The 26,157-nt window shown below is 33.8% G+C and overlaps 1 protein-coding gene across 5 annotated transcripts in view; it reads right to left on the bottom strand.

Annotated features, from left to right (window-relative positions):
- Positions 1-1,556: 1,556 nt before the first annotated feature.
- The window catches only part of LOC146530552 (uncharacterized), a 58,782-nt gene continuing 34,181 nt past the window's right edge, over positions 1,557-26,157 (bottom strand). For 4 of the 5 annotated variants that reach the window (XM_085200368.1, XM_085200367.1, XM_085200370.1 and 1 more), the window contains 16 exons: positions 21,331-21,525; positions 17,305-17,416; positions 16,178-16,331; positions 13,890-13,992; positions 13,274-13,531; positions 12,346-12,418; positions 12,103-12,180; positions 11,948-11,981; positions 9,402-9,549; positions 9,008-9,100; positions 8,662-8,771; positions 7,869-7,993; positions 7,240-7,388; positions 5,951-6,060; positions 5,565-5,661; positions 1,557-5,136 (listed from right to left, as the gene is read on the bottom strand). In XM_085200368.1, the coding sequence (XP_085056494.1) occupies positions 4,925-5,136; positions 5,565-5,661; positions 5,951-6,060; positions 7,240-7,388; positions 7,869-7,993; positions 8,662-8,771; positions 9,008-9,100; positions 9,402-9,549; positions 11,948-11,981; positions 12,103-12,180; positions 12,346-12,418; positions 13,274-13,531; positions 13,890-13,992; positions 16,178-16,331; positions 17,305-17,416; positions 21,331-21,415 (1,941 nt within the window). In that variant the 5' untranslated portion in view covers positions 21,416-21,525 and the 3' untranslated portion in view covers positions 1,557-4,924. Of the gene's footprint in view, positions 5,137-5,564; positions 5,662-5,950; positions 6,061-7,239; positions 7,389-7,868; positions 7,994-8,661; positions 8,772-9,007; positions 9,101-9,401; positions 9,550-11,947; positions 11,982-12,102; positions 12,181-12,345; positions 12,419-13,273; positions 13,532-13,889; positions 13,993-16,177; positions 16,332-17,304; positions 17,417-21,330; positions 21,526-24,948; positions 25,075-26,157 lie in introns of those variants that run through there. The other variant, XM_085200366.1, reaches the window with a different exon arrangement.

Raw genomic sequence — 26,157 nt, 5'->3', positions numbered from 1 at the left:
ACAGTGACATGAAATTGTTTTTAAACGACTTCTAAAACAGAAGGTTACCAGTTTAACCCATAGGTGATGTTGGAATTGGATAATTTTTACGTATGATGCTTTATTTTGACTTCCAAGCGCGTGTGCCAAATATTCCTAAAAGCACGTGTTTGTCTAGAATTTTTTTCTAAAATTAAAAGTCATATTGAAGTGATTTTTTTTATTTAAACGTTGTACATTCCAACTTAACTGTTATAACTTTTGTACATTACAATTGTTGTAAACATATCTATCTATCTATCTATACATATACAGGGTGTCCCAGGAGTCAACGATAAAACGAAACCAGGTGATAGACCAAGTCATGAGAGTTATGAGAAAAATATAAAAAAAATCTTTGTCATGTATTTTTCATATTATATTGATTTTAAAAACCCTGTTTCACCCTGTGATGATTTTTCAAGTCCTAAGACTACAAATATTACTCTTTCTTAATTTTTTTTCCTGTAATGTAATCATGAGTAACCCTTCTGTGAATTACAGTTTAAGATTTAAACATACCTGCATCAGTTTTCAGAACGAGCGAGCGAGAGAGAACCCGGACTCGAGCACAACGAGGGGGGGGAATGAATTATTTCCCTCGTTCTGGTGTGTTGACAAAGAGCAGCGTTCAGTTCCGCTATACGACGCACAATGTGTCTAAACATTTAGCTGAAAGTGGGGAACGAAGTGTCTTAATACTATGTTCCCTTTACCTACCCCGCTAACGTGGAACAAATATAATATTACTAATAATTTTAGTGTTGTATTTAACCCATGGAACCTCTGACGACAACCCTATCAGCAATCTTGAAATTCTCAAAGGCGAAGAACTCGGCAGGAGATCATTCACAATATCTATTAAAACATTGAGAGCTCTTAAAGAGGGACTTCCGGAGAAGCGAAAAATATCAAATTTTAAACATTTTCCTTCTTTTTTTAAATAATTTGTAACAACAATATGACAAAAATAGTCGTAGCTGGGTGTTGCGTGACCTTTAAGAAGTAAAAATTAAATCCATCATGTCTGAAATTATTTGTTGCTCCCCTACGCTCCTCAGTCACTCTGTAACAGTAGATACAACAATAGTATATATTATTATTAAGTACTTTTAAATAATCTATCTTCCTAGTCTATATGAAATGTTATCAGAATCGGCTGAGCATTTGGCCGTGATCACGTCGCGGACGGACAGACCGAGTTACTTTCGAATTTATAATATTAGTATGTATCACTGCTATAGCCATTAATGACATCTTCCATGTAAGTATAGATTAGAATGTAACTTTTATAATTGAATACCACAGAACAGCAGCAGTCAGCACATTCAAAAGGTTGTGAGCTCGCAGCAATGCGCGGCGTTCAATTCCTCCTCTGTACACTCAATGCCTTCAAAATTCGGCGAAAAGTGAGAAACGAAAGTATTTTATCGAGAACGAAGTCTCTTAATACTGGGTTCCCAGGTACCCGCTGCGTATCCTGGTATATGTAAGATAAAGTATGAAGCTGAAAAAAACATAATAAAAATAAAACAATATTCTGATTATATTTTTTAAATTTTAATATCTCCTAACAAGTAGTAGTTATTATTTTGTTATATGAAGCGAAAGCGACCGAAAATTATGACCAAAAAAACAAAAACTTTTTCTATTACAAAATATATTTTTTTTACAAAAACTGTTTTCTTAACAAAGGCAGATCGCTTCGCTTAAACAAAAACAACGTGTCTTATCATTAAATACATAATATACTAAAAATAATGAGTTTTGATTATAGATTAGCTAACAATTATACGGAATTTCTAAAAAAATATGTCAAAAATGACAAATTGCTTGAATTTTTGGATAACAATCCAAAAAAGTCAACAATTTCATTTTTTTAAGCAACAGTTCACATTTTTAACGCGAAAAATAAATCTAACCACCATTTTTCTATTTCAGTTGTGTCTTTTGTCTTTTGTCATTTTTTTATGTGTAATACAAAATCATTCCAACTTAAATGACACTTTTGAAATGGATGCTGTGGATTATTTAAAAAATATGTCTTATCTCATAAATCGTATTTCAAAATTAAACTAAAAACAAATTTTATATAAAAAAAATAATAAAAACGATATGTGGGCTTAATGAAAAAGAATATAAGTTTGATAAAAAATGAGTATAAATGCTACGTATATACGTACGGTTGTTGATTCAATTCCTACTGTAGTTTAGGGAAATTATTGGACTTAAATTAGGTTAGTTTCCAATATTCGACACGTCGAAGCGGCCTTAGGGTCCGCCACTTTTTTAAATAATATTTTCTTTCTCTAGTAATTGAATGTCAAAGTATTATCAATTGAATTAGACAATGATTTTGTTCACACACATGCTTTAATTGTATATGTATATATATTATATATGTCTAGATAGATCATAAAATTATACCAAAAAATGGTAACCTGCTTTATAACCTTAAAAATCAAAGGAAAAATCATAATACATTTTATTAAAGCAGCACAAATAGAAAAAAACCTTAATTTTGACCTTTACTTAGGACAGACAAAAAATACTTTTAAAACTAACATATTTTTACATTAATATCTACCTAGACATATACATTACACATATACAGGGTGGAATTGTCAGCACCACTTTAATGAAACCATAGTTTAACCTACTCTCTAAAAGCCCTATATAATTAAGAAAAAAAATAATTCCCAAAAATGAAAAAGTTATTTTTTCAAACAAAATAAATAAAGTTATTGTTTTAAAATAAATCGTCCTTTGTAAAATATAATATAAAGACGCACACACGTACCAGTCAAAGCGGCAACGTCGCATACGTATGTGTGCGTCACACGAAATACAAGTATGGATAAAAATAGTGAAATGAAAAAAAAATCCTGCGTCTAAACTGTTGAGGTACCTTGATTCATTTCTTTAGTTCTGGGTTTGAAATATTTTACCTTATATGCAGTTTCAGTAAAAGGAGCGCTGCCTCTTCCATCCTATATACGAGTACATATTCATAAAACGTGTAAAAAAAACATGGCGGTGGTGTAAATTAATAAATAAACAAATTCTAACCTATGAGTAGACAACAAACAAATAACTTAACAATTACAAACTATTTATAAAATAGAATTATATTGAAAATTTGGTACGACACATCCAATTATAGTTGGACAGAGTATAAAATATATCTATAATTATATACAAGTAGGGGGTGGGATTTTTTTGTAATAAAAAAAACATGCCGCATCTACCTTAAAAAAAAGACAATTGTCCGATTAATCGTAATTTAAAAAGTTCATTAAATTAAATCTGGATTGGAAAATATAAAAAAATATATGCATATGTTTAGTTTAACGTCAATAATATAATAATTTTGAGAACATGTTTAAATCGGAACTCGAAAACAAAAACAAGTACATCATTGAAAAAAATCTGAAGATTATTAAAGAAATAGACAAAGACCTGAGAACAAAAGTCTTAAGTTAATTAAAAAAAGAAACAAAAGTCAAAATATAACTGTATTCAATTGAAAAAATCATAAGGTCATAATTATATTAAATATAATAACTATTTTTTATACATTTTATATAGTTTTTTTATATTAAAAAAAATTGTAACTAATGTTTAAACTTATTCAGCCAGTTAACGTTATATATTATTTAAATTAAAAAGAACCCTACAGTTGGACAATGAGAGGAACAATTCATATTTAGAAACTACACTTAAACAGACTAACCGACGGTTTATAAATTTATTATACATCTATGCTCTATAAAATTAAACTTTTTTATTATATAGTATTAATTATTCTTTTGTCTATATGCTAAAAATATCGCTCTGGAAATAAATGGAATAATTCATGTACAATGAATGCTTTTTACACTAAATTTTCAGTCACACACATGATTTTTTTCTAATAGTAATAATAATAATAACATAACTATAAAAAAAACATAACAATATATGTATATAATATAATAATTATTAAAATTTGAGTACATTTCAAAAAATACTTTAGAATCAATCACAAAAAATAACAAAATTTGTTAATAATTTATTAAAAACATAATTTATTTATTTGGCATCAAATTTATATATAAATATAAAGGGCATAATCCCAATACGAAATTAAAAAACTAAAATAAATTAATTAAATGTACTCAAATTTCAATTTAATTTATTTGCATATACAATTGGTCATATTTACAATAAATGTGATTTATTTCTCAACAAAAAAGTTCTTTTTACAAGCTTTTATTTACCTTTTTTCTATGAAATATAAATGATATTATTATGCCAATGACGTCATTTTGTATATGTCAGTCATACTGGACGTGGTCTGTTTCAATATAGTACAAATAAAATATGCACATATAAACTATATATATCGTTATATATATGATGTTAGCTTTTCTTTACCTATTTTGAAGTGGGACAGAATTATATATTTATCATTTCCCCACTCTCTGGCCAGACAGAGCGCGGCGTTTAGTTAAGCCACTCAACATCCAATTCAGAGAGAAAGCAGAGAACGGAGTATCTTAACTAGGTTCTCTCTGCCAACACGTGTACGCGAGAAAAAACGTGAAGCTGATCAGCCTATATAAACGTTTTAGAACAGTTTCATTAACAAAGCAATCTTCACAAATTTTCATTTTAAAAGGTGTAAAAATACTATATTTTTCAAAATATCGACCTAAATGAAAAAAAATATATATTCATAAAAAAACAGAACACTTTCAGTATACATAAAACGAATACAGAATCCAAAAAAAATCCAAACACATAAGTTAATCTCATATTTTTGAAGAATTGAAGACATAATAATTAAGCAAACTATTTATCTCGACAGTAAAATTACAATTAACTGTAATGACGTGACAGCACATTTGTGACGTAGCACTTACCGTCACGTGTCCTTGTTGTGTCTCGCAACTATAGTCAAGTCGGGGCGTGTTCTCATCAGCTGCGAGGGCGACGGAGAGGGCGAGGGCGGCGGGGCGGCGGGGGCGGTGGCGGGGGCCGGGGCCGGGGCGGCGGAGGGCGGTGAGGGCGAGGGCGGCGCCTCACTACCGCGCAGTGACTCCAGGGACGCGACGCGGATTGACGGCCATTTGCCACCTTTTGTAACAAACGTTTACACGAATTAATTAGCCGTAACAAGAAAGAGTTTCTAAACGCTGATTGTATGCGAAATGAGTGTATTTCAGGCATAGACACTGCAAGCTGTGAAGTAAAAAGAATCTAATAATAAAGAAAACAAAACCATTACCGGTTTTACATTTGATTACATATCTACGATTGTTGCCGTTTGACATTAGGCGAAAACTCAAATGGCGATACCTCAAAGAAATGTATTATAATAATTGTAAATGTATAAATATAATGTAGAAAGGTATTATAAAAAAGTTGTAATGTATGACTAAAAAAAGACCCAATCCCGAGACAGACTGAGTTTTCATACAAGAGTGTCTGACAAATAATATATGAAAATACATAAAAATATATATAACAAATTTATATATTAATATACACGTATAAATACTCACTACATGCCGGTTGAATTAATTTATCTTGACTGATAACATTCCCTGTTATCATCGATTGTTCATCTTCAGGACTTCCTACAACTTTCTTTGTGGGTATCTGTAATAAAGGGAATCGCAAAATAGTTTAAAAAAATATATCGTCGACTTAAGAGTAAACCCGCTAACATGATAAATTAAAAAAAAAACATCTATTTATGTCACAGTTTGACTGAAACCGACTGAAAACGGGATAGGTGTAGGTTCGATGCACAATACTGGGGGACTGATTATAATTAAATGATTACTTTCTTTTATCTTATTTTGTATGCTACTATGTTTAACTTAGTGAAAATGAAATCAGTCTAAGCGACCACGAACGTGCTGTGCTGTGCCGAGCTGTAACTCACCTTATCAGGTTTTTTAGGAGGTTTAGCTATAAGAGGCGCGCCCACTGCGTTGTATGTGCGGGCACGAATTTTCAACGATTGGTCCACTTCGATGGGTAAAGTTTCATATTCTATTTGGAATAGTCAATACAATATATATTAATATATAATGGAATGAAATGAATAAAATTGATATGTCCGAAAATTGGGAGTTGAATGTTAAAATAATATATCTTAAAAAGTTTATTAAGGAACTCCAAGAATCTATTTACCAATATAAAGGACACTTTTGTATGGGGATACGTACCAACTTACGTCAACCAAAATTTACTCTCAACAAGTTCAGTTTTTATTAAAGTTCACATTACCAACAAGACTATTGCTATAATAACCTATAAATATAGATATAATATATATGTAGTATGTATAGTTTACACTAATATTGTGTATTCTTAGTTTGCCACTACCAAAATTTAAAATATCTGTAAAAAAAACAAACAAATCAGCTTTTCTAACAAGTAAAGCTTATTACACTGTTCAAGAATATTTAGAGGATAAACATGTATGGAATTAATGTCTATTGAATGTAATGCAGGATAGCTGCCAGCTAATGTAATAGTTAAGTTATATTATTGACTTTGAAAAGAGCAAATGTTGAGTTTCTTGCCGGCTCTTCACAGCAGAACTGCCTTCCGAACCGGTGGTAGCTTTTTGTTAATATGTACATTCGACGATTCAAATGTGCGTATAATAGTCTATGTGAATAAAGAATATTTTGTATTTTAATTATAAATAAAAAAAGTAAAAATAATAAGTATCTATACTAATATAATAAAGCGGAAGAGTTTGTTTGTTTGTTTGTTTGTTTGAACGCTAAGATCTCTGGATCTACTGGATCGATTTACTTTGTTTTTGTTTTGTATGAAAGCTGCATTCTTCAGAAGTGCTATAGGCTATATAATATTACATTACACATATGTACTAATAAATTAAAATACTTTCTAATTCGACATGCAATTTATTCTGCCATGTTAATAACAACCGTCGTCGCTACGCGACCGCGTTCGTTACTGCGTCATTTTGATATTCATCCTTATGAAAATAAATATAATAGTCACTTTTAGCATTTCATCTAGATTGAAATTATATTTCTATAGAAATTATATTCTTATATTTCAAGCAGGCGCAGCCGCGTCCGGGTCCGCTAGTATACATATAAAGACGCATACAAATTATTTATTTCCTAAGGAATTCTGGAAAATCAGTGATAATACCAAAGGGCTTTAGTGTCTCATTCACAATTCACTCACCCTGATCACTAATATCAGCCACATAAGCTGCAAGATTCGCGGGATTGACTCCTAAAGCGAGGGCCGCAGCTTCAATACCTAAGTCACCACGCTGCAAACGTTCAAGGATCTCTGAAGGGCCTTTAGCTTGCCAAAAATCTCGCGCAGTACTGTAAATAATAGAAATAATAAGAAAAATTGTCACCAATCAGTCAATCTTTCACTGTTTCTGTTTCGCTATACACAACACAAAATGTATCATATTCGCGAGGAGGGTGAAGAATGAAGTGTCTTGACACGAGGTTCCATCTACTCTGCATATATATGGTTATGCTAATTTCGAGCCAATTAAACAGGATGAATTCGATATGACTTTCAGTTCCTAAGAAATTTGTGGACCAACATAAACACACTGATGCATGGAATCCTAAATAAACCACCATACTCAAATATTATTCAATTCCAATAACATCACATACATACATGTCAACATACCTCCTGTTTTTCAAGTTAAAGTTAAAAATATTCCTAAATGTTTATTCCTTTATAAAAAAAGCACAAGTTAAATCATTACAATCAAAGTCTTCGAAAAAATTCAACCCATCCCATTTCTCGCGACCCAGCATCGCTTAACTTATGCAACAACTTACCGATAAGGCCTATTGATACACCCGTAGACATCTCTATACCGTCCGTACAAAGTACCGTAACTGACGCCTAAAATCTCTGCCGCCTGTTTCATTTCCAACTCTTTGAGACGTACAGCCTCCATTACCTGGAAATTAAAATAAAACTAAAATATAAAAAAACCGCTTCGAGTAATTCTCTTGTTACCTTGGTTTAATAGTTATTTTTATTCTGTATCCGCATAGGGCAGAGGGAACTTAGTTGTAAGAACTCCGGGTTCCACACACCGCCCCTAATCACAACCCCGTCGCGTTTACACTTGGCGGACTGTTGAGCTTTTAGCGATTCACGAATTTAAGTCACTTACTACATAACATATGTATGCTTACAAACGCTTCTTTTAAATAATATTACTTATTGAACAATCCTCTACAAAATTATGCAGGAATTTTTAAACAAGAATTCAGGCAACAAAAGCATGGAATGCCGACATTACCATCAAATCAAATCAGCTTCGAGCTATATCCCACACACAGCAAGGTAGGGGAAGGGTACCTAGTGTTAAGATATCGCTCCTTCCTAATTATTTTAGTGACATTTTTTTCGTTTTTTTTAAAATAAAAAACAAGTTGAGTTGCAGCGGCACAGCCCATGACTGTGAAGAAATTAATTAATATTGTATTTTTTTCGCCCAGATGACAGGGCAAAGCGTTGTGTAGAGTTCCGCCACTCAATATACAATGTCTCAAAAATTCTGCGAAACGTGGTGAATGAGGCGTATAACTGATGAAGGAGCTGATAAAAAGTAAGACTCACCCGCTTAACATAATTCTCTTCCCAAAACTGCGGTCTACGACCGTGTTGTAGATAGTCCTTCAACTTGACAACGTCCGTAAATCTTGGGTCTAGGACACCTAATTTACTTGCTGTAAAAAAAATACAATTGATTTTTTTTAATTTCGCACATTTTCATACACAGAGACAACTTGATGTTAAGACATTCCATTTTTCACTTTTCGTCTCGATGGAAGACATTGTGTTAATGGGGAAACTGAGCCATGCTTGGGGAACCGAGTGACATAACACTAAGTCCTCTCTGCGTAACCTGCTATACAGCGTGAAGCTAAGATGATCAAAATAAAATAATTAAAAATTTACTTACGTTTAACGTAATCTATATGCGCTGTACTGGTAGTGGAAGAGGACGAAGAGGCGTGCGCTGGCGCACCCGGCACGCTGCCGTCTGACTCCTCATCTATAATTATATACTTTTTTTTTTTCTCGCTTTATGCTGTATCCCGCATATAGTAGGATAAGCAGAATGCACCCAGTGTTAAGACACTCCATTTCCCACGCTTCGCCCAATTCTCGAGACATTGGATGTTGAGCGATGTATCTGGTGAGCGTCATTATCATACCAAAACAGTATCAAATTCTCATATCACACACACGCATACGTACATATCAAACTACCCTCCTTTTTCCGAAGTCGGTTATTTTCTTATTAATATTCTACTAGATATTATAAAAGATATATATAACATAAAGGAACTAACCTCCACTATTATCACCGTCCACTTTCAATTTAGTCCTTAGAAACGAGCCTATATCAGTAGGCGGGTCTGTCCACTCGTCGTCGGATTGATCCCGCGACCACATGCCTTCTGCGCCAGCCCATCCTACCACTCGTTCCGCTGTTATATCCTAAAATTTAAGAAGAAAAAGCTCAAAAATAAAAAAAGACTCTTAAAACAAAACAAACACAATATTTAATTTATTCAAAAGGTTTTGATTTACAAGACTAAGGTACTTAAGATACGGACAAAATTAAAATATCGAAAGTAGTTAGCAAGATCAACGCATCCAACCAAATATATAGAGATTTAAATATATTCGTAAATGAGGTCGTATAAATATCGCCCCCTTAGTAGAGATGGGCGTTATCGTTTTTTTCCGTTAACGGTTATGAAACCGATATATGATTTTCGTATCGATATCAAAAACGGTTTTCAGATATCGTTTTTTTTTTCGACTTGTCAATAATCGCAATCATAAGTATAAAATTATAATATAATAATAAATATATTTAATTAGTATTCCATAAAAAATGCTATATAAACTATAAACATAAGTTAAAAAAACAATATTTAGTAATTAAATTGAAATAATGTTAAAATACAAAATCAAATTTTAAGTCCAAATTTTAACCTTATTCATTTATTTAGAAGTTCGATTTCATAACGAAGAACTAGTAACTAACTAAGAAAACCGCCAAAACATGAATCTGCTAGTTAGTTAGCTATCGGATATTCGCTTCATGTCTTTTACACCCGTGAAGAATATACGGATAGAAAGAGGGGTAGCGAATATCAGTTCATCAGATATTCGCCTTATCTCATTTACGCCCGTTCGGAATACATTACTTAGAAAGAGAGGAAGTTAGTTTCGATATAAAATCGTTTGACGTTTCAGAAGTTTTGCGTTATTACGGTTTTGTTCAGATCACAGCTATGTTGAGTTTTAAGTTTCTGTAAAAAAGGTTTTCTAAAAACATGTATCGATACGTTATGTTTTCCTTAACATAACGGTTTTAAGTTACGTTTTGATATATCGAACTCATACCTAACCCTTAGACATAAAGGCACAATCCAAAAAAGTAAAATTGCGGGAAATCACGATTAAAGATTTTAGATTCTCTCATTTTAGCATTTTTTTCAAATTACATGCTTACTATCAATGCTATTAATGTGAAATTTGGTAAATTTGTTCTATAATAAATGCACTATTAAAAACACTGAAAAAGTAATAATTATGTGAATAAATTCTATAGTTTATTGATTATTGAAAAAACATTTCGAAGTTAGGCCCGTATAGTACAAAACAATATAACGCAAATATGGAACTAATTAAGTTTAATCCCATATATTATTCAAAACTCAAATTAATTGATGTAGTATAAGGAACCAATAAGGTCCCTATAAAATTATGACTTTTAGCAATATAGCGAATTATTATATACTAGTGTAAATAAAATCCCAAATGAATAAAATTACGATATTTTAAGTGTATAACATCGGTATAGATAACCGAACTCAGATAAATTAATTATAAGCAGCAAATAATTACATAAAAAATAATAGTAATTCGAAAATATATAAAAATTTACAAAATCATCAAAGTCATCTGCCCAACTATAATTTCCATCTAGATGAAATGCTAAAAGTGACTACTATATTTATTTTCATAAGGATGAATATCAAATTATAGAAATCATATATTTTTTGTTAATGTATACAAATCTATATCGGCGCGCGCCATGTATGCATTAAACAAACTCACTTTGGGTGACGTTTTCTTAAAACAACAAACTTTGCAAGCCGTTGCTTAGCAACGCGTAGCGACGATTGTTATTAACATGGCGGAATAAATTGCATGTCAAATTAATTATTTTAATATATTGGTATATATCGAAAATATTACAAATATGAGAAAAAAAAGTATCCTATGTTCATCCCGAGACCCGCAAGTATCTCTATATGAGTATTTTATCACAATTAAATGAGCGGTTTAGGCCTGATTGCGTAAAAGACAGACAGACAGACAGAGTTACTTTCGAATTTATAATATAGGTAGGTATGGATTACATTGTCATAAAAGAGCACAAACACGAATCGCACAACTTTTGAAGAGTCCATTTGCTACCTTGTAGTAGTAAAAGCCTGCGCCAAGTGAGGCAAGTGTGAGAAGGACGCAAATGTGTTAGCCGGTAGAGAATTTCATTTTGTGCCCTTAGCATTTAAAATCTCAGTTTTTAAAAATGTTGACTTAGGCCCTTATATTACTGGGGGTGCGATATGTGAGCCCGTTGTGGCGCAAGGACACAATTTTTATTTTTTTTTGAATTTTTATTTATTAATATTTTAATTTCTTCGCTCTACCACGGCTTTAAAAGCACCGCGTTCAGTTCCGCCACGAACGACGCCACGCATTGCCCGAAAACTCGGAAAAGTGGGGAATGGAGTGTCTTAATACTAGATTCCCACTGCCTACCCTGCCAAATACGGGATACAGCGTGAAGCCGAATATGTTAGTAAAAACTTACCAAGTTCCCATGCCGCCATTCTTGATCTCTTTCACTGTAAAAAAAAAAAATACGTTAGAAATTTTATAAATTTTGAGGGTAGGCAAAGAAGACCTTGACAAGGTCGAAATAATTAAAGAAGTATAAATAAATAAGAAAAAACTAAAATCACTTACGTTTTTATTTGACTATTCTCATCATCCGTATGCTCTGTACCACTTGCGACTCTTTGCCTTTTCGGACTTGGACTTTCACTGAAAGAAAAATAATAATATGAAATAAAATGAAAACCACAAGAGTAATTAAAAAAAATTAAAGCCACTAATTAGAATAATATTATATACTTTATTCAGCTTTTTGGTAGCAAAATGGTAAAAACATTGAGGATATTTTCAATATTTTTGAAAAGTATCACTTACATATCAGATATATCCCTTTTGAGAGGACTTGATTTATCTTTTGTGTGTAATTTTATTAATGGTGGAGGTCCTCCTGCAAAACAAAGTTACTATTTACCGATAAAACATATAAAAATACAATAAATACAGTCAATATATATACACTAGCGGACGCGCGCAGCTTCGCTTGCCTATTTAAGGGTGAATTCTAATAACCCATGAAACATGTGTTCAATGAAATATGTTTAAGTCTAAATTTAAAATTTTATAAAAATCGGTGGCGATTTAAAGATTTTTCCATACAAACTTTCAACCCCTTATTTGCACCCTTAGGGGGTAAATTCTAGAAAACCACGAAACATGTGTTTAATTATATACGTTTAAGAGTCTGAATTTCAAATTTTATGACAATTGGTGACAATTTAAAAAAAACCTATACAAACTTTCAACCCCTTATTTGCACCCTTAGGGGCAGAATTCTAGAAAACGATGAAACACGTGTTCAATTAAATACTTTTAAAAATCTAAATTTCAAATTTTATAAAAATCGGTGCCGATTTAATTTTTTTTCCATACAAACTTTGAACCCCTATTTCACCCCTTTAGGGTTAAAATTTTTCAAAATCCCTTCTTAGTGGATGTCCAGATTACGAAAGTAAACTTTTGTCCAAATTTCACGTTTCTACCATCAGCGGTTAAGGCTGTGCGTGCGTCTTACCTCAGTCAGTGAGGACAAGTCCTTTTATATATATAGATAATACAGTCAAAAAGTTTTTATTTTAATATTGGTTCTTGTGTACTATATTATTACTACTGACTGACTATATACTGACTATGTTATTAAAAATCTACGTACAAAATTTAATGATGTTTAGTTATAATATATGATAGTTTACACGAAACAAACGGAAAACTCACGCGCATTTTTTATATTTAAATTAAAATGTACCATTAACACTGAATTTCTCTTTAACTTCCTCTATTTCATTTTCTTTGACAACATCTTTTTCAGGCGTCTTAACATCTGTATTCTTATTTTGAGTATTCTTGTTTATTGTATTCTTGCAGTCTTGTGTATTCTTTGTTGGTGTAGTCTTGCTTTCTTGTTTGTCTTGTTTTTCTTGCTTTTCCTGCTTGTCTTGCTTGTCTTCTTTGTCATTTGCTTTATTTTGTCGTCTATCTTGAGCTGCCGTTGTTGTAACTGCACCTGTTGACCGTTAAATAAAGTATTTATAAAGATGTTTGTAGATGTGATGGTTATTGCTTCGATTCCCACTTACAGCAGAGAAAATAAGATTAAAATGAAATTATCGTTTATTCAGGTATCTTTTTGCGAGTACTTTTGAAATTAACATAAAACAATCACCAACTTAGAACGCTGCTCTGTGTAAAAAACAATGGTTGTTCTTTTAAATATAAATGTTATATTTATTTTGATGTTTATGTTTCAAATTGAAATTTTCCGATCAGATTAAGGCAAAGGCCTTGTATTGACGTAAAAGTCTTACTATCTGACATTTAAAATATAGTGAATCTGAAAAAAATATAGTAAAACATCGACTCACCTGTAGAACAGTCCGGCGGCTCGTCTTTATTATTCCATCGTATATCCGTGAGGCCTTTGATACGAAGTTCCTTGGCAGTCTTCAACAGCCCCTCTAGTTCTGACTGAAAGTACAGAAAAAAAAACTTTTAAGACTCCGTACCGAAATTAATATCAAATATCCAGTTCTTCAGTTCCTTGGAACACATAAAAAATTAAACTTTCAAATCAACACAAACAAGAGATTTTCTGCTACGTTTTTTCGCATATTGTTTGAAATCTGTCGCGTATTGTGTATTATATACTTCCCGCTAACCATCTTTCCGTTCCCCACTTTCCACAGAATTCAGGATGCATTACGTGTTGAGTGGTGGATCTCAACAGTGCTTTTAAAGTGAGAACTTACAATACAAATAATGCAAGTCAGACTTGGCCGGTTTACTTACTCTAAAAAAGATTTTCTTATAATTAGACGTTTCGTGTTAGTTACTGAATCACGTAAATATCATTAAGCAAATTTTGATTAAACTCGACACGCTGAGTATAAACCTAAACTGTTATATAGTGTACGTTATTATAAGCAAATGGTAAGTTTTTTTTACGTTATTGATATTCCTGCATTTGAAAATCTATACTAATATTATAAAGCTGAAGAGTTTCCGTTTATCGAGTTCGGATATAAGCTGTATTACGTCACGTTAATAGTCTCGATGTAACCCACTTAGAATGCGTCGGTCTGGTGTCATACACGATTGTAAGTTATTACCATATGACCACGCGGACAAGCCAGTTACAACAACATTAGTGGTTTGGAGGCGAAACTTAACGCCGCGTTTTTATTAATACGGCGAGGCGTCCTAAATTACTAAGTTGAATTAAAATAAAAATGTCAAAAACAACCAAAAAAACATTCACGTGACAGATTCAGAGACAGATTATAAAATACAAAACAGTACTTTCGAGATGCTTTTTTTAATCTTTTTAGGGTGTAATTAAGAATATAAAAGTGTCAATTTACAAGTCATTAGGACACACATACATACAAAGAAACAAGGAGATTATTATCACACACATTAATTAACAAGACTTGAGCGACATTACTTTAAAATAAATTATAAAAAACTGTCTGTAAACTTTAAGGCCTAGTGTTCGATTCTCAGGGAAGTTGATATATTTAAATTATCTTCATCTCTCCACTCTCGTGGACAAAGCGCGGCGTTAAATTCCTACATTCAACATGCAACGTGTGTCTGTAAAGTGGTGACCGGAGTTACACTTAACACTAGTTAAGACATTCCGTTTCCGTATTCCGTTTCCGTATTCCGTTTCGTTTACACGATACGGAATATAGTGAAGCTCATTCAATTGTCATAAAGAAATTTCTTAGATACATAAAGAACTTAGTGTTTCAGTACTCCACTTTCCTATACTTTTGGGATATTCTAAACTTTCTTAGCTTCACGCTGTATCTCGCACATGGCAAGGTGGGCGGCAGGCCATAGAAATAATTAATTTCCTCAAGTGAGACGCAAACCTACAATCTCCGCGTTTATGGCCAGGCACTGTGCCGCATGACGGCCTCAAAAATGTATAATAATATACAAAAATATCGAATGAACAATCAATTTTTTATCTTTTACACACACTGAACTTGTGTAAAGCTTTTTTAAGACAGCCTTATCAATTCTTATCTGTGGCCAAAACAAGAAATGTCATGTATCTTTGATATATATTATATTTAACGCCGCCGTGGCCCAATTGAGCCGCAACAAGGTATTTATGTGAAAGTGGTCAGTCACTTCGAACACTTTTAAACATGGTGGTGGTGTAAGGTGTCTTCCTTACAAACACGCCGGAGGAGATCTATGCCAGATAATATAATGAAACTGAACATTTTATATCCGAAAACGTATGTATGTATGTATGTATGTATGTATGTATGACAGGTGTAGGCTTGATTTCCGCCACTAAGCGCGCAATATCTCGAACAACGTACCTACTGTGGTCTGTGCCCACCCTGCCACCCACGCAGTAATCTCTAGAACTATCTGTTCTTATTTATATTACATGCCATATCCATGATTGAGGCTATATTGGCAATCTAATATTACTTTGCTAAAGTTCTAAGTTAACTTTTAATATAGATATTTTATTTTGATTCTTTATTATGAAAACAAAACAGCAAAACTAATTTTTAATATACTAATTGAAAATCGTAGAACTGAACTTCCTCTTGGACATCATGAAACCTCATTAACCACTAAGCCATACTTTCTCATTAAGCTACGCCGAAATTCTTAACATACTTACATCGTGAACATTCATTTCTCCCGTATACATGTAATCCAGGAGTGACTTCAGATGGAGAGGATCAGCTCCATCTATCACCAGAACTGGTTCGCCCTGGGTCTCGTGGGCTCCCAGCAACGCGCCTAGCAGTTCTGAGCACGCAGCCAAGACGACCCTGTAAAATAACCGTAGTATTTTCTTCGATCAGTTTATCTCTGATTAGGATGGTCGCCCGTCAACCGTCGCGGTTCAGTGAAAATGTAACTTACGTTCCGCTAACGCAAAAGTACGCTACGCTAAAGTTCTACGTAAACATACGTACATTTATTATTTTCACTTCTCCGGTCTGGTCAGACAAAACGTCTTAACGCGAACCTACGCTACACTCTGCCTCATCTGCTATGCCTTAGGGGAAAAGCCTTAAGAAATTTAAATTCCGGAAATGAATTGTATCCGTCATTATCGGAAAATTAGAATTATTCCAACGTAAATGTTTAACATGCAGCTTGTACCAATTAGAAAAAGAAAATTATTTTTTTGTTTTTTTAGAGGCGAGCGACATAACAGATTAAGTTTTCATATATAATTTCCTGTTCGTTGACTCGCAATACAGATAAAAATACAAGCAATAACTTTTTTCAAAAAATTAGCACTAATTAATAATAATCAACGGTGCTTTATTTTTTAATTTAAAGCCTCTTTATTACAATTCCCAAGATAAGGCTGAGTGGTGAAATACATTTGCCTCTTATATTGCAAAATAATTAAAAACGTGTTAAAAAAATTATAAATATTAGATATTGTTAATTGTGATAACATTTTTTAATTTTAATGTTACACTAAATGAGAAAAGTGAAGTAGTAACGGTAGCCGCCTTACTTTTTATGACTGAAGCCAATCTAATTATGAACTGTAAGGAGACCAATACTATAAAGCGTAAAAGATTTAATTTTTTGAATACGTACTTCGTTATAATTAATAAAGTCAATAATTTTAATGTAACTAATAAAAGAGTAGATAATAAAGTAATAAAATAAGGAATGTCATGAATGGTTAACCGACATACCACTATTAAATATAAGAGTGAGAAGGCGGCGTGAGGTATGCAAAACACCTGAACGATTGAATAGAAACAATAGGGAACCTACCTGTGCGCCCTCAGGGACACCCCCTGAATGTTACCAGGGTCCACTGTATCCTTGTTGGGCACCTGCGTGGCGAAACTCGGCGAGCAGTACAATGTGACATCGCAGAAACGTTCTGAAATGCGGCCAAATATAGGTATACTTTAATCCTTTCGATATATTCTACAACAAATAGTTCCTGATATTGGCACGTTCAAGGAAGCAAACTCGCAAAATGATATTATACTTTATTGCACACAGAAGAATGGAAAACATAGAAATATATATATCAGTATAGATTGTATTAATGAGGCCGTCGCGGCGCTATACAACTGTGTCTTATAGCACGTAATGTAAGCACTAGAAGGAAGGAATCATTGTATATAAATAAATTATTCATTTTTACTCTCTGGTAAACAATGCACGGCGGCGTTGAGATCCGCCGCTTAACTCGCAATGTCTAAAAAATTGGGACGAAGGCGGGTTTTAACGAACCTATTACCTCTGCCTACACTGCTATGCGGGAATAAGCGTGAATCAGAAGAAAGTATAGAAGATACGGGAGCGGCCATACCGTAAAACACCAGTGATGACTAATGAGTAAACTTAAAAAAATATATATTCAAAAAATAATTGTACATTTTCAACTAGTTTTTTTAAATATATTAGCATTTTAAAATGAGCGATTCTGTCCATTCATTTCAAATTGATCAATGTATATTATAATTAAATTGTTATTGGTGTAATTTGATTTTGTCAAATTAGTATTTTCTTATCTTTTTATAGAAGACAAGACTATTATACTACTATGGAGGAATGGACTGCAGACGTAATGCTGGTGCCGTCAAAGACAATGTCTTGAAACATGGCTAACTGTTGCAGAGACCCACTCCGTTTAGCCACCTTCCAATCGATCTTGAAATGTCATTTTCATTCATAGATTTATATAATAGACTTTACCTCGAAATTCTATTCAGAAACGGAAAAAATGGGAAGTTTTATTTTACGTTTCATTAAATGATTTCACAAGGGTGTGACTGTAACGCGATGGATTTGGGTTCGATTCCCACTCGAGGAAGTGAAATATTTATTTACTTTTATATTTCCATTTCTTCGCTCTGGTGTCGAGGCAAAGCTCGGCGTTGAGTCCTGCCACTCACCACGTAAGGCCTCCAGAATTCGGCAGAAAATGGGGAACAGTGTGTCTTAACACTAGGCTCCCTGTGCCTACCCTCCTGTGTGCGGGATACGGCGTGACCACTTGCTGCGGTATGTAATAAAGAGAAATGTTGCATCAGCGTCAGTCAGGTGTGGTGTCCGCCACTTAACACGCAATACCTCTAACTCAGCGGATGGTTCCTATAAGACTAATTTTTGCCACCTTTCATCATTCTAAAAAGTATCTCATACGTCTGATTCCGCTGCGAACGTAAACATAAACGGTCGTTGCTATTCCTAGATCCCTCCTCCACACTTAGGGAGAGACCTCACTTGACCTTGACCAATATAATACTGGAGGAAGATCATGTAACGAAGTCAAAGGACTCCCTGAAGGGCATGACGAGGCGAAAGACCGTAGCGTTTGACGCTGTACTGCGAGGATGTAGAGTCAAGTTAATCCTCTTTTGAATGTGTTAACTTAGAAGTTTGATTTAAGTGCTCTAAGGGACTGTAGACCTAAGGATTTAAAATTAAGTTCAGTTCACGCGTTCTTAAGATACAGAGAAAGAGACAAATTAGTGCAAAAACCTTATAAGATGTTGGTTTTTTTTTTTGGATGTAAGGAATCCAAAAAAGTAATTTATTCAAAACAGGTTATTTCTAAAGGCCTAGAAATCTATAACATTTATAACGCTGCTTTACGATAACGAATATCATGTACTATAAAAAAATCGTAAAATAAAATCAAGTTTGACTGGTATCAAACATTAATTAAAAACATGAAGTCGTATCTAATCTAATTTAAAGACGGGGTAACAGTACGGGGTTCGAGCCCCTTCCCGGGGTGCTAATTATTTCCACTATCATGCCGGCGTCGAGTTCCACTCAACACATTGTGTGTTGAGTGGAAGTTTAGACTGTCTCAACAGAATGGAGTCTTGATTCTCGGTTCTCTTTAGCTAAGCTGAAGCTGTTTATTTGAATGCACTAAACTTTAATATTTTTATGATGAAAAATATGAATAGTCCATTGATCGAGGAAGGCTACAATTACGCTAAGAATGTGTCACGGTCGAAGCCACAGGAAAAAGCTAGTTTAAAGATAATCTTACGCAGGTACATCAATTAAATTCTACACTCATTATATATTTATATTTAAAACAATTTAAAAGTCATCAAATTAATTCATTTAAAAATATGTTGCATTTGTTAACATAAATTATTGGAAAAATGATAAAAAATGGTTTTGTACAAACTATGTGACAGTTGTCAATGACTTTATTTATACATAATATTTCACTGCATTTGCTTCACGCTGTATCCTGCACATACAACAGTAGGCAGATGGATTAAGACAGTCCCCACCCCCCATTTTCCACCAAATTTCCGAGACATTGTTAATTGAAGTTGGAAATTAGCGCCGTGATTTGTAACGTAAAAAAACGTTTGTACGTAAAAAAAATTGAACGTAACGTTGTAACGGATTTGAACCCTTGGACAGTTTCCAAGAGGCGCGGGTGACTTGAGAGTGAGGCTCGATCAGATCGGTCATTGTGGCGCAGTAGACAAACATATCTGACTGTACACGGAAGGGCCCTGGGTTCTATATTGCGCATATAGCAATACTAAGACATTCTGTCTCCACTTACCGCCCGATAAACCGATACATCTATACTAACATTATAAGGGTGCGTGTGCACAATGACTAGTTGTTTCCATATAAGTATATAGAGTAAGTACATATGTGCTACAAACAAACATTCTGGTAAACATTAAAAATATGGTTGGTAAAAGACATAAAATTAAGTCGAGAATGCATCCCATATTCAAGCCATTACTTGAAAGGAAAGACATTAAAATATAAATATCGGTAGGTACAGAAGCTGTTTACAATAAATATCTTTTGAATATTGTTTTTTCACAGCTCCTTAAGTACCTATTTTTTAAATATTAAAAAAAATCAGCTTCACGCTATACGAGTATATCGCGGCGGAGGGAACATAGTGTTAAGATACACACACTTGTGGCCTATTAGAACAACAGTTATTTCAATTATGTTTGTCTTACAATTAAAAGAAAATTAAAATGAAAATCTTGAAAATAAAAATATTCGTAATTCAATTAGCTCATTACAAGCACTTTTAAATCCACAAGTTACGTTGCGGAACTCAACACTGCAGGCTTACCAAAACGGTCTAAAGATAATCTTGAATTTCAAAACGTTTTTAACAAGCAAAGTCACTGAACAATGTTAGTTTAAGTCCAAAACGTGGTCAATCAATACTTAAAGTATAATAACCGAGGCCCCCTGGAGTGTTGGGCGATCGCTAAACTTTATTGCCAGCAACCGAAAGACTCCCTCTTAATTGGTGTCTTTAAACGACAATACCCATAAAATCAACCCAATACAGTTAAAAAATAAAATATATATATATATTAAATAAAAAAAAAAACAAATCATTTAACTTTTTTTAAATCGCTAATTAGTTTTGATTAGCAAGAGCAGTAGCAGTAGAATGTAGAAGAGAAAAACTATTGTTAAGACACTCTGTGTGCATGGGAATGCACAGCTGCGTGTTGGTTGGCGGAACTTAAAGCCGCGCTTTATCTTGTCACCAGAGCAACGATTTATGTACTCACTAAATTTTATAAAGCAGATGGGATTTTAGTACGTTTATAATAAATAATCGGAATAAATGAAACTTTGCGCATGATAAAAATAATAAAATTTAAAAATTGCTTTTTTTTAAATATAAATGATATCAACCTAAACTTGAGTGGTTTACTAGTAACTTCTGAAGAGTTTTACTATTTAGGTCCTGTTTCTATTATCAGACCAGCTACGAGACATCATTAGATTTTATAACATAGTTACAATGAAAAATTGTACCTTGATCTAAAAGTTGGGCGAACATGCTCTGCACGTTGGAGTGGTGGTGCTTCCACCGGAGGCAGTACTGCTGTTGCTCGTCCATGTCTGACGGCTTGATTGGCTTCAACAAGGATAGGAGTGTGGTACACGTTTTGGTCTCAACACTTTTAAGGTACGTATTATAGTGGAATGTCCTGCGGTGGTGTCCTTTTCCTGTAACAACACAAATAGTAAATAATAAATAATAACATATTTATAAGACCCGCAAGACTTAACAGCTTAATATTATTTAGTGAACTGCGTAATATAAGCAAAACTAATTTTAAATTTCGATTACGCGTATACGCAAAGGGGGCCACTTTGCGTAAATGTGAAGGTAACTATGGTATACTCGGATATATTAGTAATGCAGCTTCACGCTTTATCACACATAGCAGGTTAGGCAAAGGAAACCTAGTGTCAACGTCAAGACACTCCGTCAACGTCACGTTTATAATTACGCCTCAACAACCTCATATTCATACGCTAAGCATTGTTTTTTTTAAATAGTGTGGTTCAAGCGGGCGAAGCCGCGAGCGGGTCGCAAGTCAAGATATAATGTACTACATAAGTAACATAACGCACCAATGCTAATAGGTCAAAATGGCCGGTTGTAGGATAAATTTTTGTTTGTCGCTTTTTTATTTATTTGTTCAACTAAATATAGGTGATATAAGGGTTATCAGTAACTTTTTTGGACGTCTGTCAATGTTGTATTTGATTAGTTAAAAATATTTTTTTCCTTCAGCATGACGACTTCATTTTTTTTATTTCTACATTCACATAATATCACTATCATCAGATTGTCAAAATATAATTTTAAGACATCGCATATTTTATCGAGGAACTCAACGCCATTTTTTACCATAACGAAAAAAAGGGGGGGTTAAACATAAATTTGTATATATATTTAGCTTCCCCAGTAAGAACCGAACCCAAAATCATTGCCTTTACAGTCACCCGCTGTCCCACTGCACCATAATGGCCTCTCAAAAAAACTTTATCTAAGGGGCATAAAGAACACTTATATTTTTATTAAAGCCCCACAACAAACAAAATATAAACGACATGCATTACACTGATAACGGTTGACCTTTGACCTTCTGTTATCACTTTTGAAAATATTTAACGATTCAGTGTCTATTTTCGACTACAATTTTTAAATAATGAGCTCGATAATATTATCTAGTAGTTTAAAAGGAGCATGACAAGTATTTGTTGGTGATAAGTAATATCTCCTTTTAAATATTTACTAATCGCGTTTATGTTAATCATCCTTCCTTACGGGGTGACTTCCCTCTTACAGGATATTCTAACACTAGATTATCTACATATAACAGTAATTATTCGCTTGGAACGCATTAGCGTATAATTGGCTTGTAGCTTGTAGTGAGCCGTCGACAATGAATATTCAATTATACATTTGATCGATATGTTGATAGATGCGGCCACGCTACGTTTTGATTTTGCTGTAAAAATGTTTTTTACTGATTATAATTATGTAAGTCATTTTCTTTACTTTGCTATGGTAAGGTGCGGCGTTGATATCCAGCACGCAACGCGCAATATCTCGTAATTGAGTGGTACATAGGGTTCGGAGTGTTAAAAACAACTACAAGTAGAGAAAAAGTGTTAATAACAACTACAAGTATATAGACTTGTATTTCAAGAGAACATTTACATAAATGCTGCCAATCGGCCAATAATCCAAATATGCGCATGCGCAACCTTACACGACGACTCGATAATATCTCCAAAACCTACTTCAACGTACAGATGAATGAGCTAAAAAGACATTACACGTTTTACAGAACGGAAAATAAAAATTAAAAAACACAAGTAAGGCATTGTGGTACAAAAACGGGACCAGTTAGATATACCAAGATATCGGATTAAAAAGGACGATTGAGGTCCTCGTGGCGCAGCGGCACAGCTGTGGCAGTGGGTGCGATTGCCATTCATGTGCAATTATTTTCATTTATTCGCTCTGGTGACAAGACAAAGCGCGGTACTGAGCTCTGCTACTCAACACGGTGTGTTGAGTAGCACAACAAGGAAGGATGGAGCAGGGTAAGCAGAGGTAAGTTTTATGTCGACGGCAGATGGCCGTTACACAGGTCCGAGCGCGAGTCCCGGATGCTGTTACAAAGTGATCATTCAATACCAATAACGCTAATTGATAATATGAGATGTATCTTATCTACGTACATACAAGACATGCTGCCACGCACACAGCCGAATGAGCAGAGGAACTTATTGTTAAAACACTCCATGCCCATTAAAACACTGCTGTTCTCCACTTTCCGCCAAATTCTGAAGACATTGAATGAGGGAAGTCAACGCCGCGTTTTAAGACTAACATAATTATATTTTTCGCAATATAAACTAAGGAACGTCATTTGTAAGATAACTAGTCCAGCAGTGGGCAGCAATGATGGATAATAACTAATCGAAGTAAAACTTTTAGTTTCTGAGATAGTCGTGTTTAATCAAACATACTCTTTGGCTTTATAATATTAGTATAAAAGTTATTTATATAATATTTATATATGTATGTATCTATACTAATATAATAAAGCGGAAGAGTTTGTTTGTTTGTTTGTTTGTTTGTTTGTTTGAACGCTAAGATCTCTGGATCTACTGGTCCGATTTTCATTGTTTTTGTTTTGTATGAAAGCTGCATTCTTCCGAAGTGCTATAGGCTATATAACATTACATTACACATATAAACTAATATATTTTAAAATACTTTCTAATTTGACATGCAATTTATTCTGCCATGTTAATAACAACCGGCGCGTCGCTACGCAACCGCTACCGCGACATTTTGATATTCATCCTTATGAAAATAAATGTTATAGTCACTTTTAGCATTTTATCTAGATTGAAATTATAGTTTACTGTATAACATACTAATAAATAATTAAGGAGATGTCACTGATTCGAAATGACCTAGCCTACGGGCGGCACAGTATGACCGACGCGAACGGGCAGATGACGTTGACGGTTTTATAAATTTTCATACATTTTCGAACTATTGTAAATGTTTATGTAATTATTTGCTGTTTATAATTAATTTAAACTACACTTTGGTTCTCTTCTTATTTTATTTGATATTGCCCGCTAAAATTATCCTACTTAATAGAGAGAAATGTTTAGTTATTTCGTAGAGTCGATATCTATGTACGCACGCACGGAAAACTTTAGGTACTTTTTCTAATATTGAGAATACCTATCCTTTATTTACTTTTAATCCTTTTGTTGGTTCATTTCAATAACTCAGATATTTTTTTCTAATAATGTGTATCTACTTATTATTCTTTTGATTATTTAAGCTTATATTTTCTTACTAATTCTATTGAAAATTGAAAATAATTTCATGAATATATTTAATAAATATTCTTATAGTTGAAGCAGGCGTAGCCGCGTCCGGGTCCACTAGTAAAGTATAAAATAACAGTATTTAAAACAGAACGTCAATCAACGGAAAATACTTGATCAGTCACGCGTTACAACGCTGACTGACTTTCGAAACGCCGCTGCGCCATGGACGACGCGTAGTAAATAAATAGTTATAGTTTTTACCCCAAAAAGTACCTTTAGACGCTTTCATTTACTCCGCTACCGTATTGTAGGTACATATGCGCAGGTTCAGTAAGAGTTTGTAGACAATTAGCAGAAAGAATGGGCGTCTGTAGCGGACCGTCGTCAGAAGTGGTGGTAGACCGAGGAGGCAATCGTGAGACTACGAAGTGAACAGAAAAAATATAATAATATATAATATAATCATATTGAATGAATGATAAAAATGATAAGATTATATTATATCACAGCCCTAGGGGTACCGATACATTTCCGGCAATAATAACACCATAGAAAATAGGGAATAAAGGTTCTTACTTAACATAAGCTTTTCTATGCCTACTAAAATGCGGGATACAGCGTGAAACTATTTATGTACCACTCTCCGCGGTTGACAAGCCAATATATCAAAATAAGAATCCCAACAAGCATTGTCGTCGTAAATGCACGGCGCCGTGTGTGAACGGTTAACGCGGCATTCTTGCAAATGTACATTTTGTCCAATTAAGCTCATTATGTCACAGTGAAAAGATTTAATCGATGCCATTGTGGCACAGTTGCGTTGGGACCTTTTTGACGACATGGTTGTGGGTTCGATTTTAAAGCAAAGTCAAGAAATAAGAACTTCTCGGTAAGCTTGGTGAGGTAAGCTAACTTGGCTTATATTGGTCAGAGCGCTTAGACGGGTTCCAAGAGATGAGTGTTCAAATACCGCTACATTTGAATTTAAAAAACGTCTAAAAAAACATTTCTGTTCCTAAGTGTGGAATAACACTTTATAAGTGTTAAAAATAAGCTTTACCACTAGCTCCACAAAGATAATCTACAGATAATGAGGTCACTTTGGCGCAGCCGACTGCGATGGTTTTGGGTTCGATCCTCAATACACAATCTCTCGAATGAGGACGGAAGGCGGTGAACGACGTCTCTTGTTACAAATTTTGTAGTGCATCCTTGAAAAACAAGAGAGAAATTGTAAAAATATAAAAAATAAAACTCACAAATTAGTATAGGGACCCCAAAACATATGACATATCTTATATGATGACTGAGATGAGAGCAACTGATAAATTTCTGTTAAACAATTTTTTTATTCAACTCGCGTTGTTGTTAATTGTTCTTGCTGGTAGCTCGCTTATCTAAGATGTCATCTGCAGATCTACCAAACCAGTCCGCGTGAACGAAATATTTATCAACCGCAACCGAAGGCGCATTGCTAACAAT

Source organism: Heliconius melpomene, chromosome 17, assembly GCF_056956725.1.
Source record: "Heliconius melpomene rosina isolate 202511_hmr_F chromosome 17, ASM5695672v1, whole genome shotgun sequence".
Classification (NCBI taxonomy): Eukaryota; Metazoa; Arthropoda; class Insecta; order Lepidoptera; family Nymphalidae; genus Heliconius; species Heliconius melpomene.
Note: the sequence above shows the minus strand (reverse complement) of the source record. Positions and strands in the feature narration are given on the sequence as shown.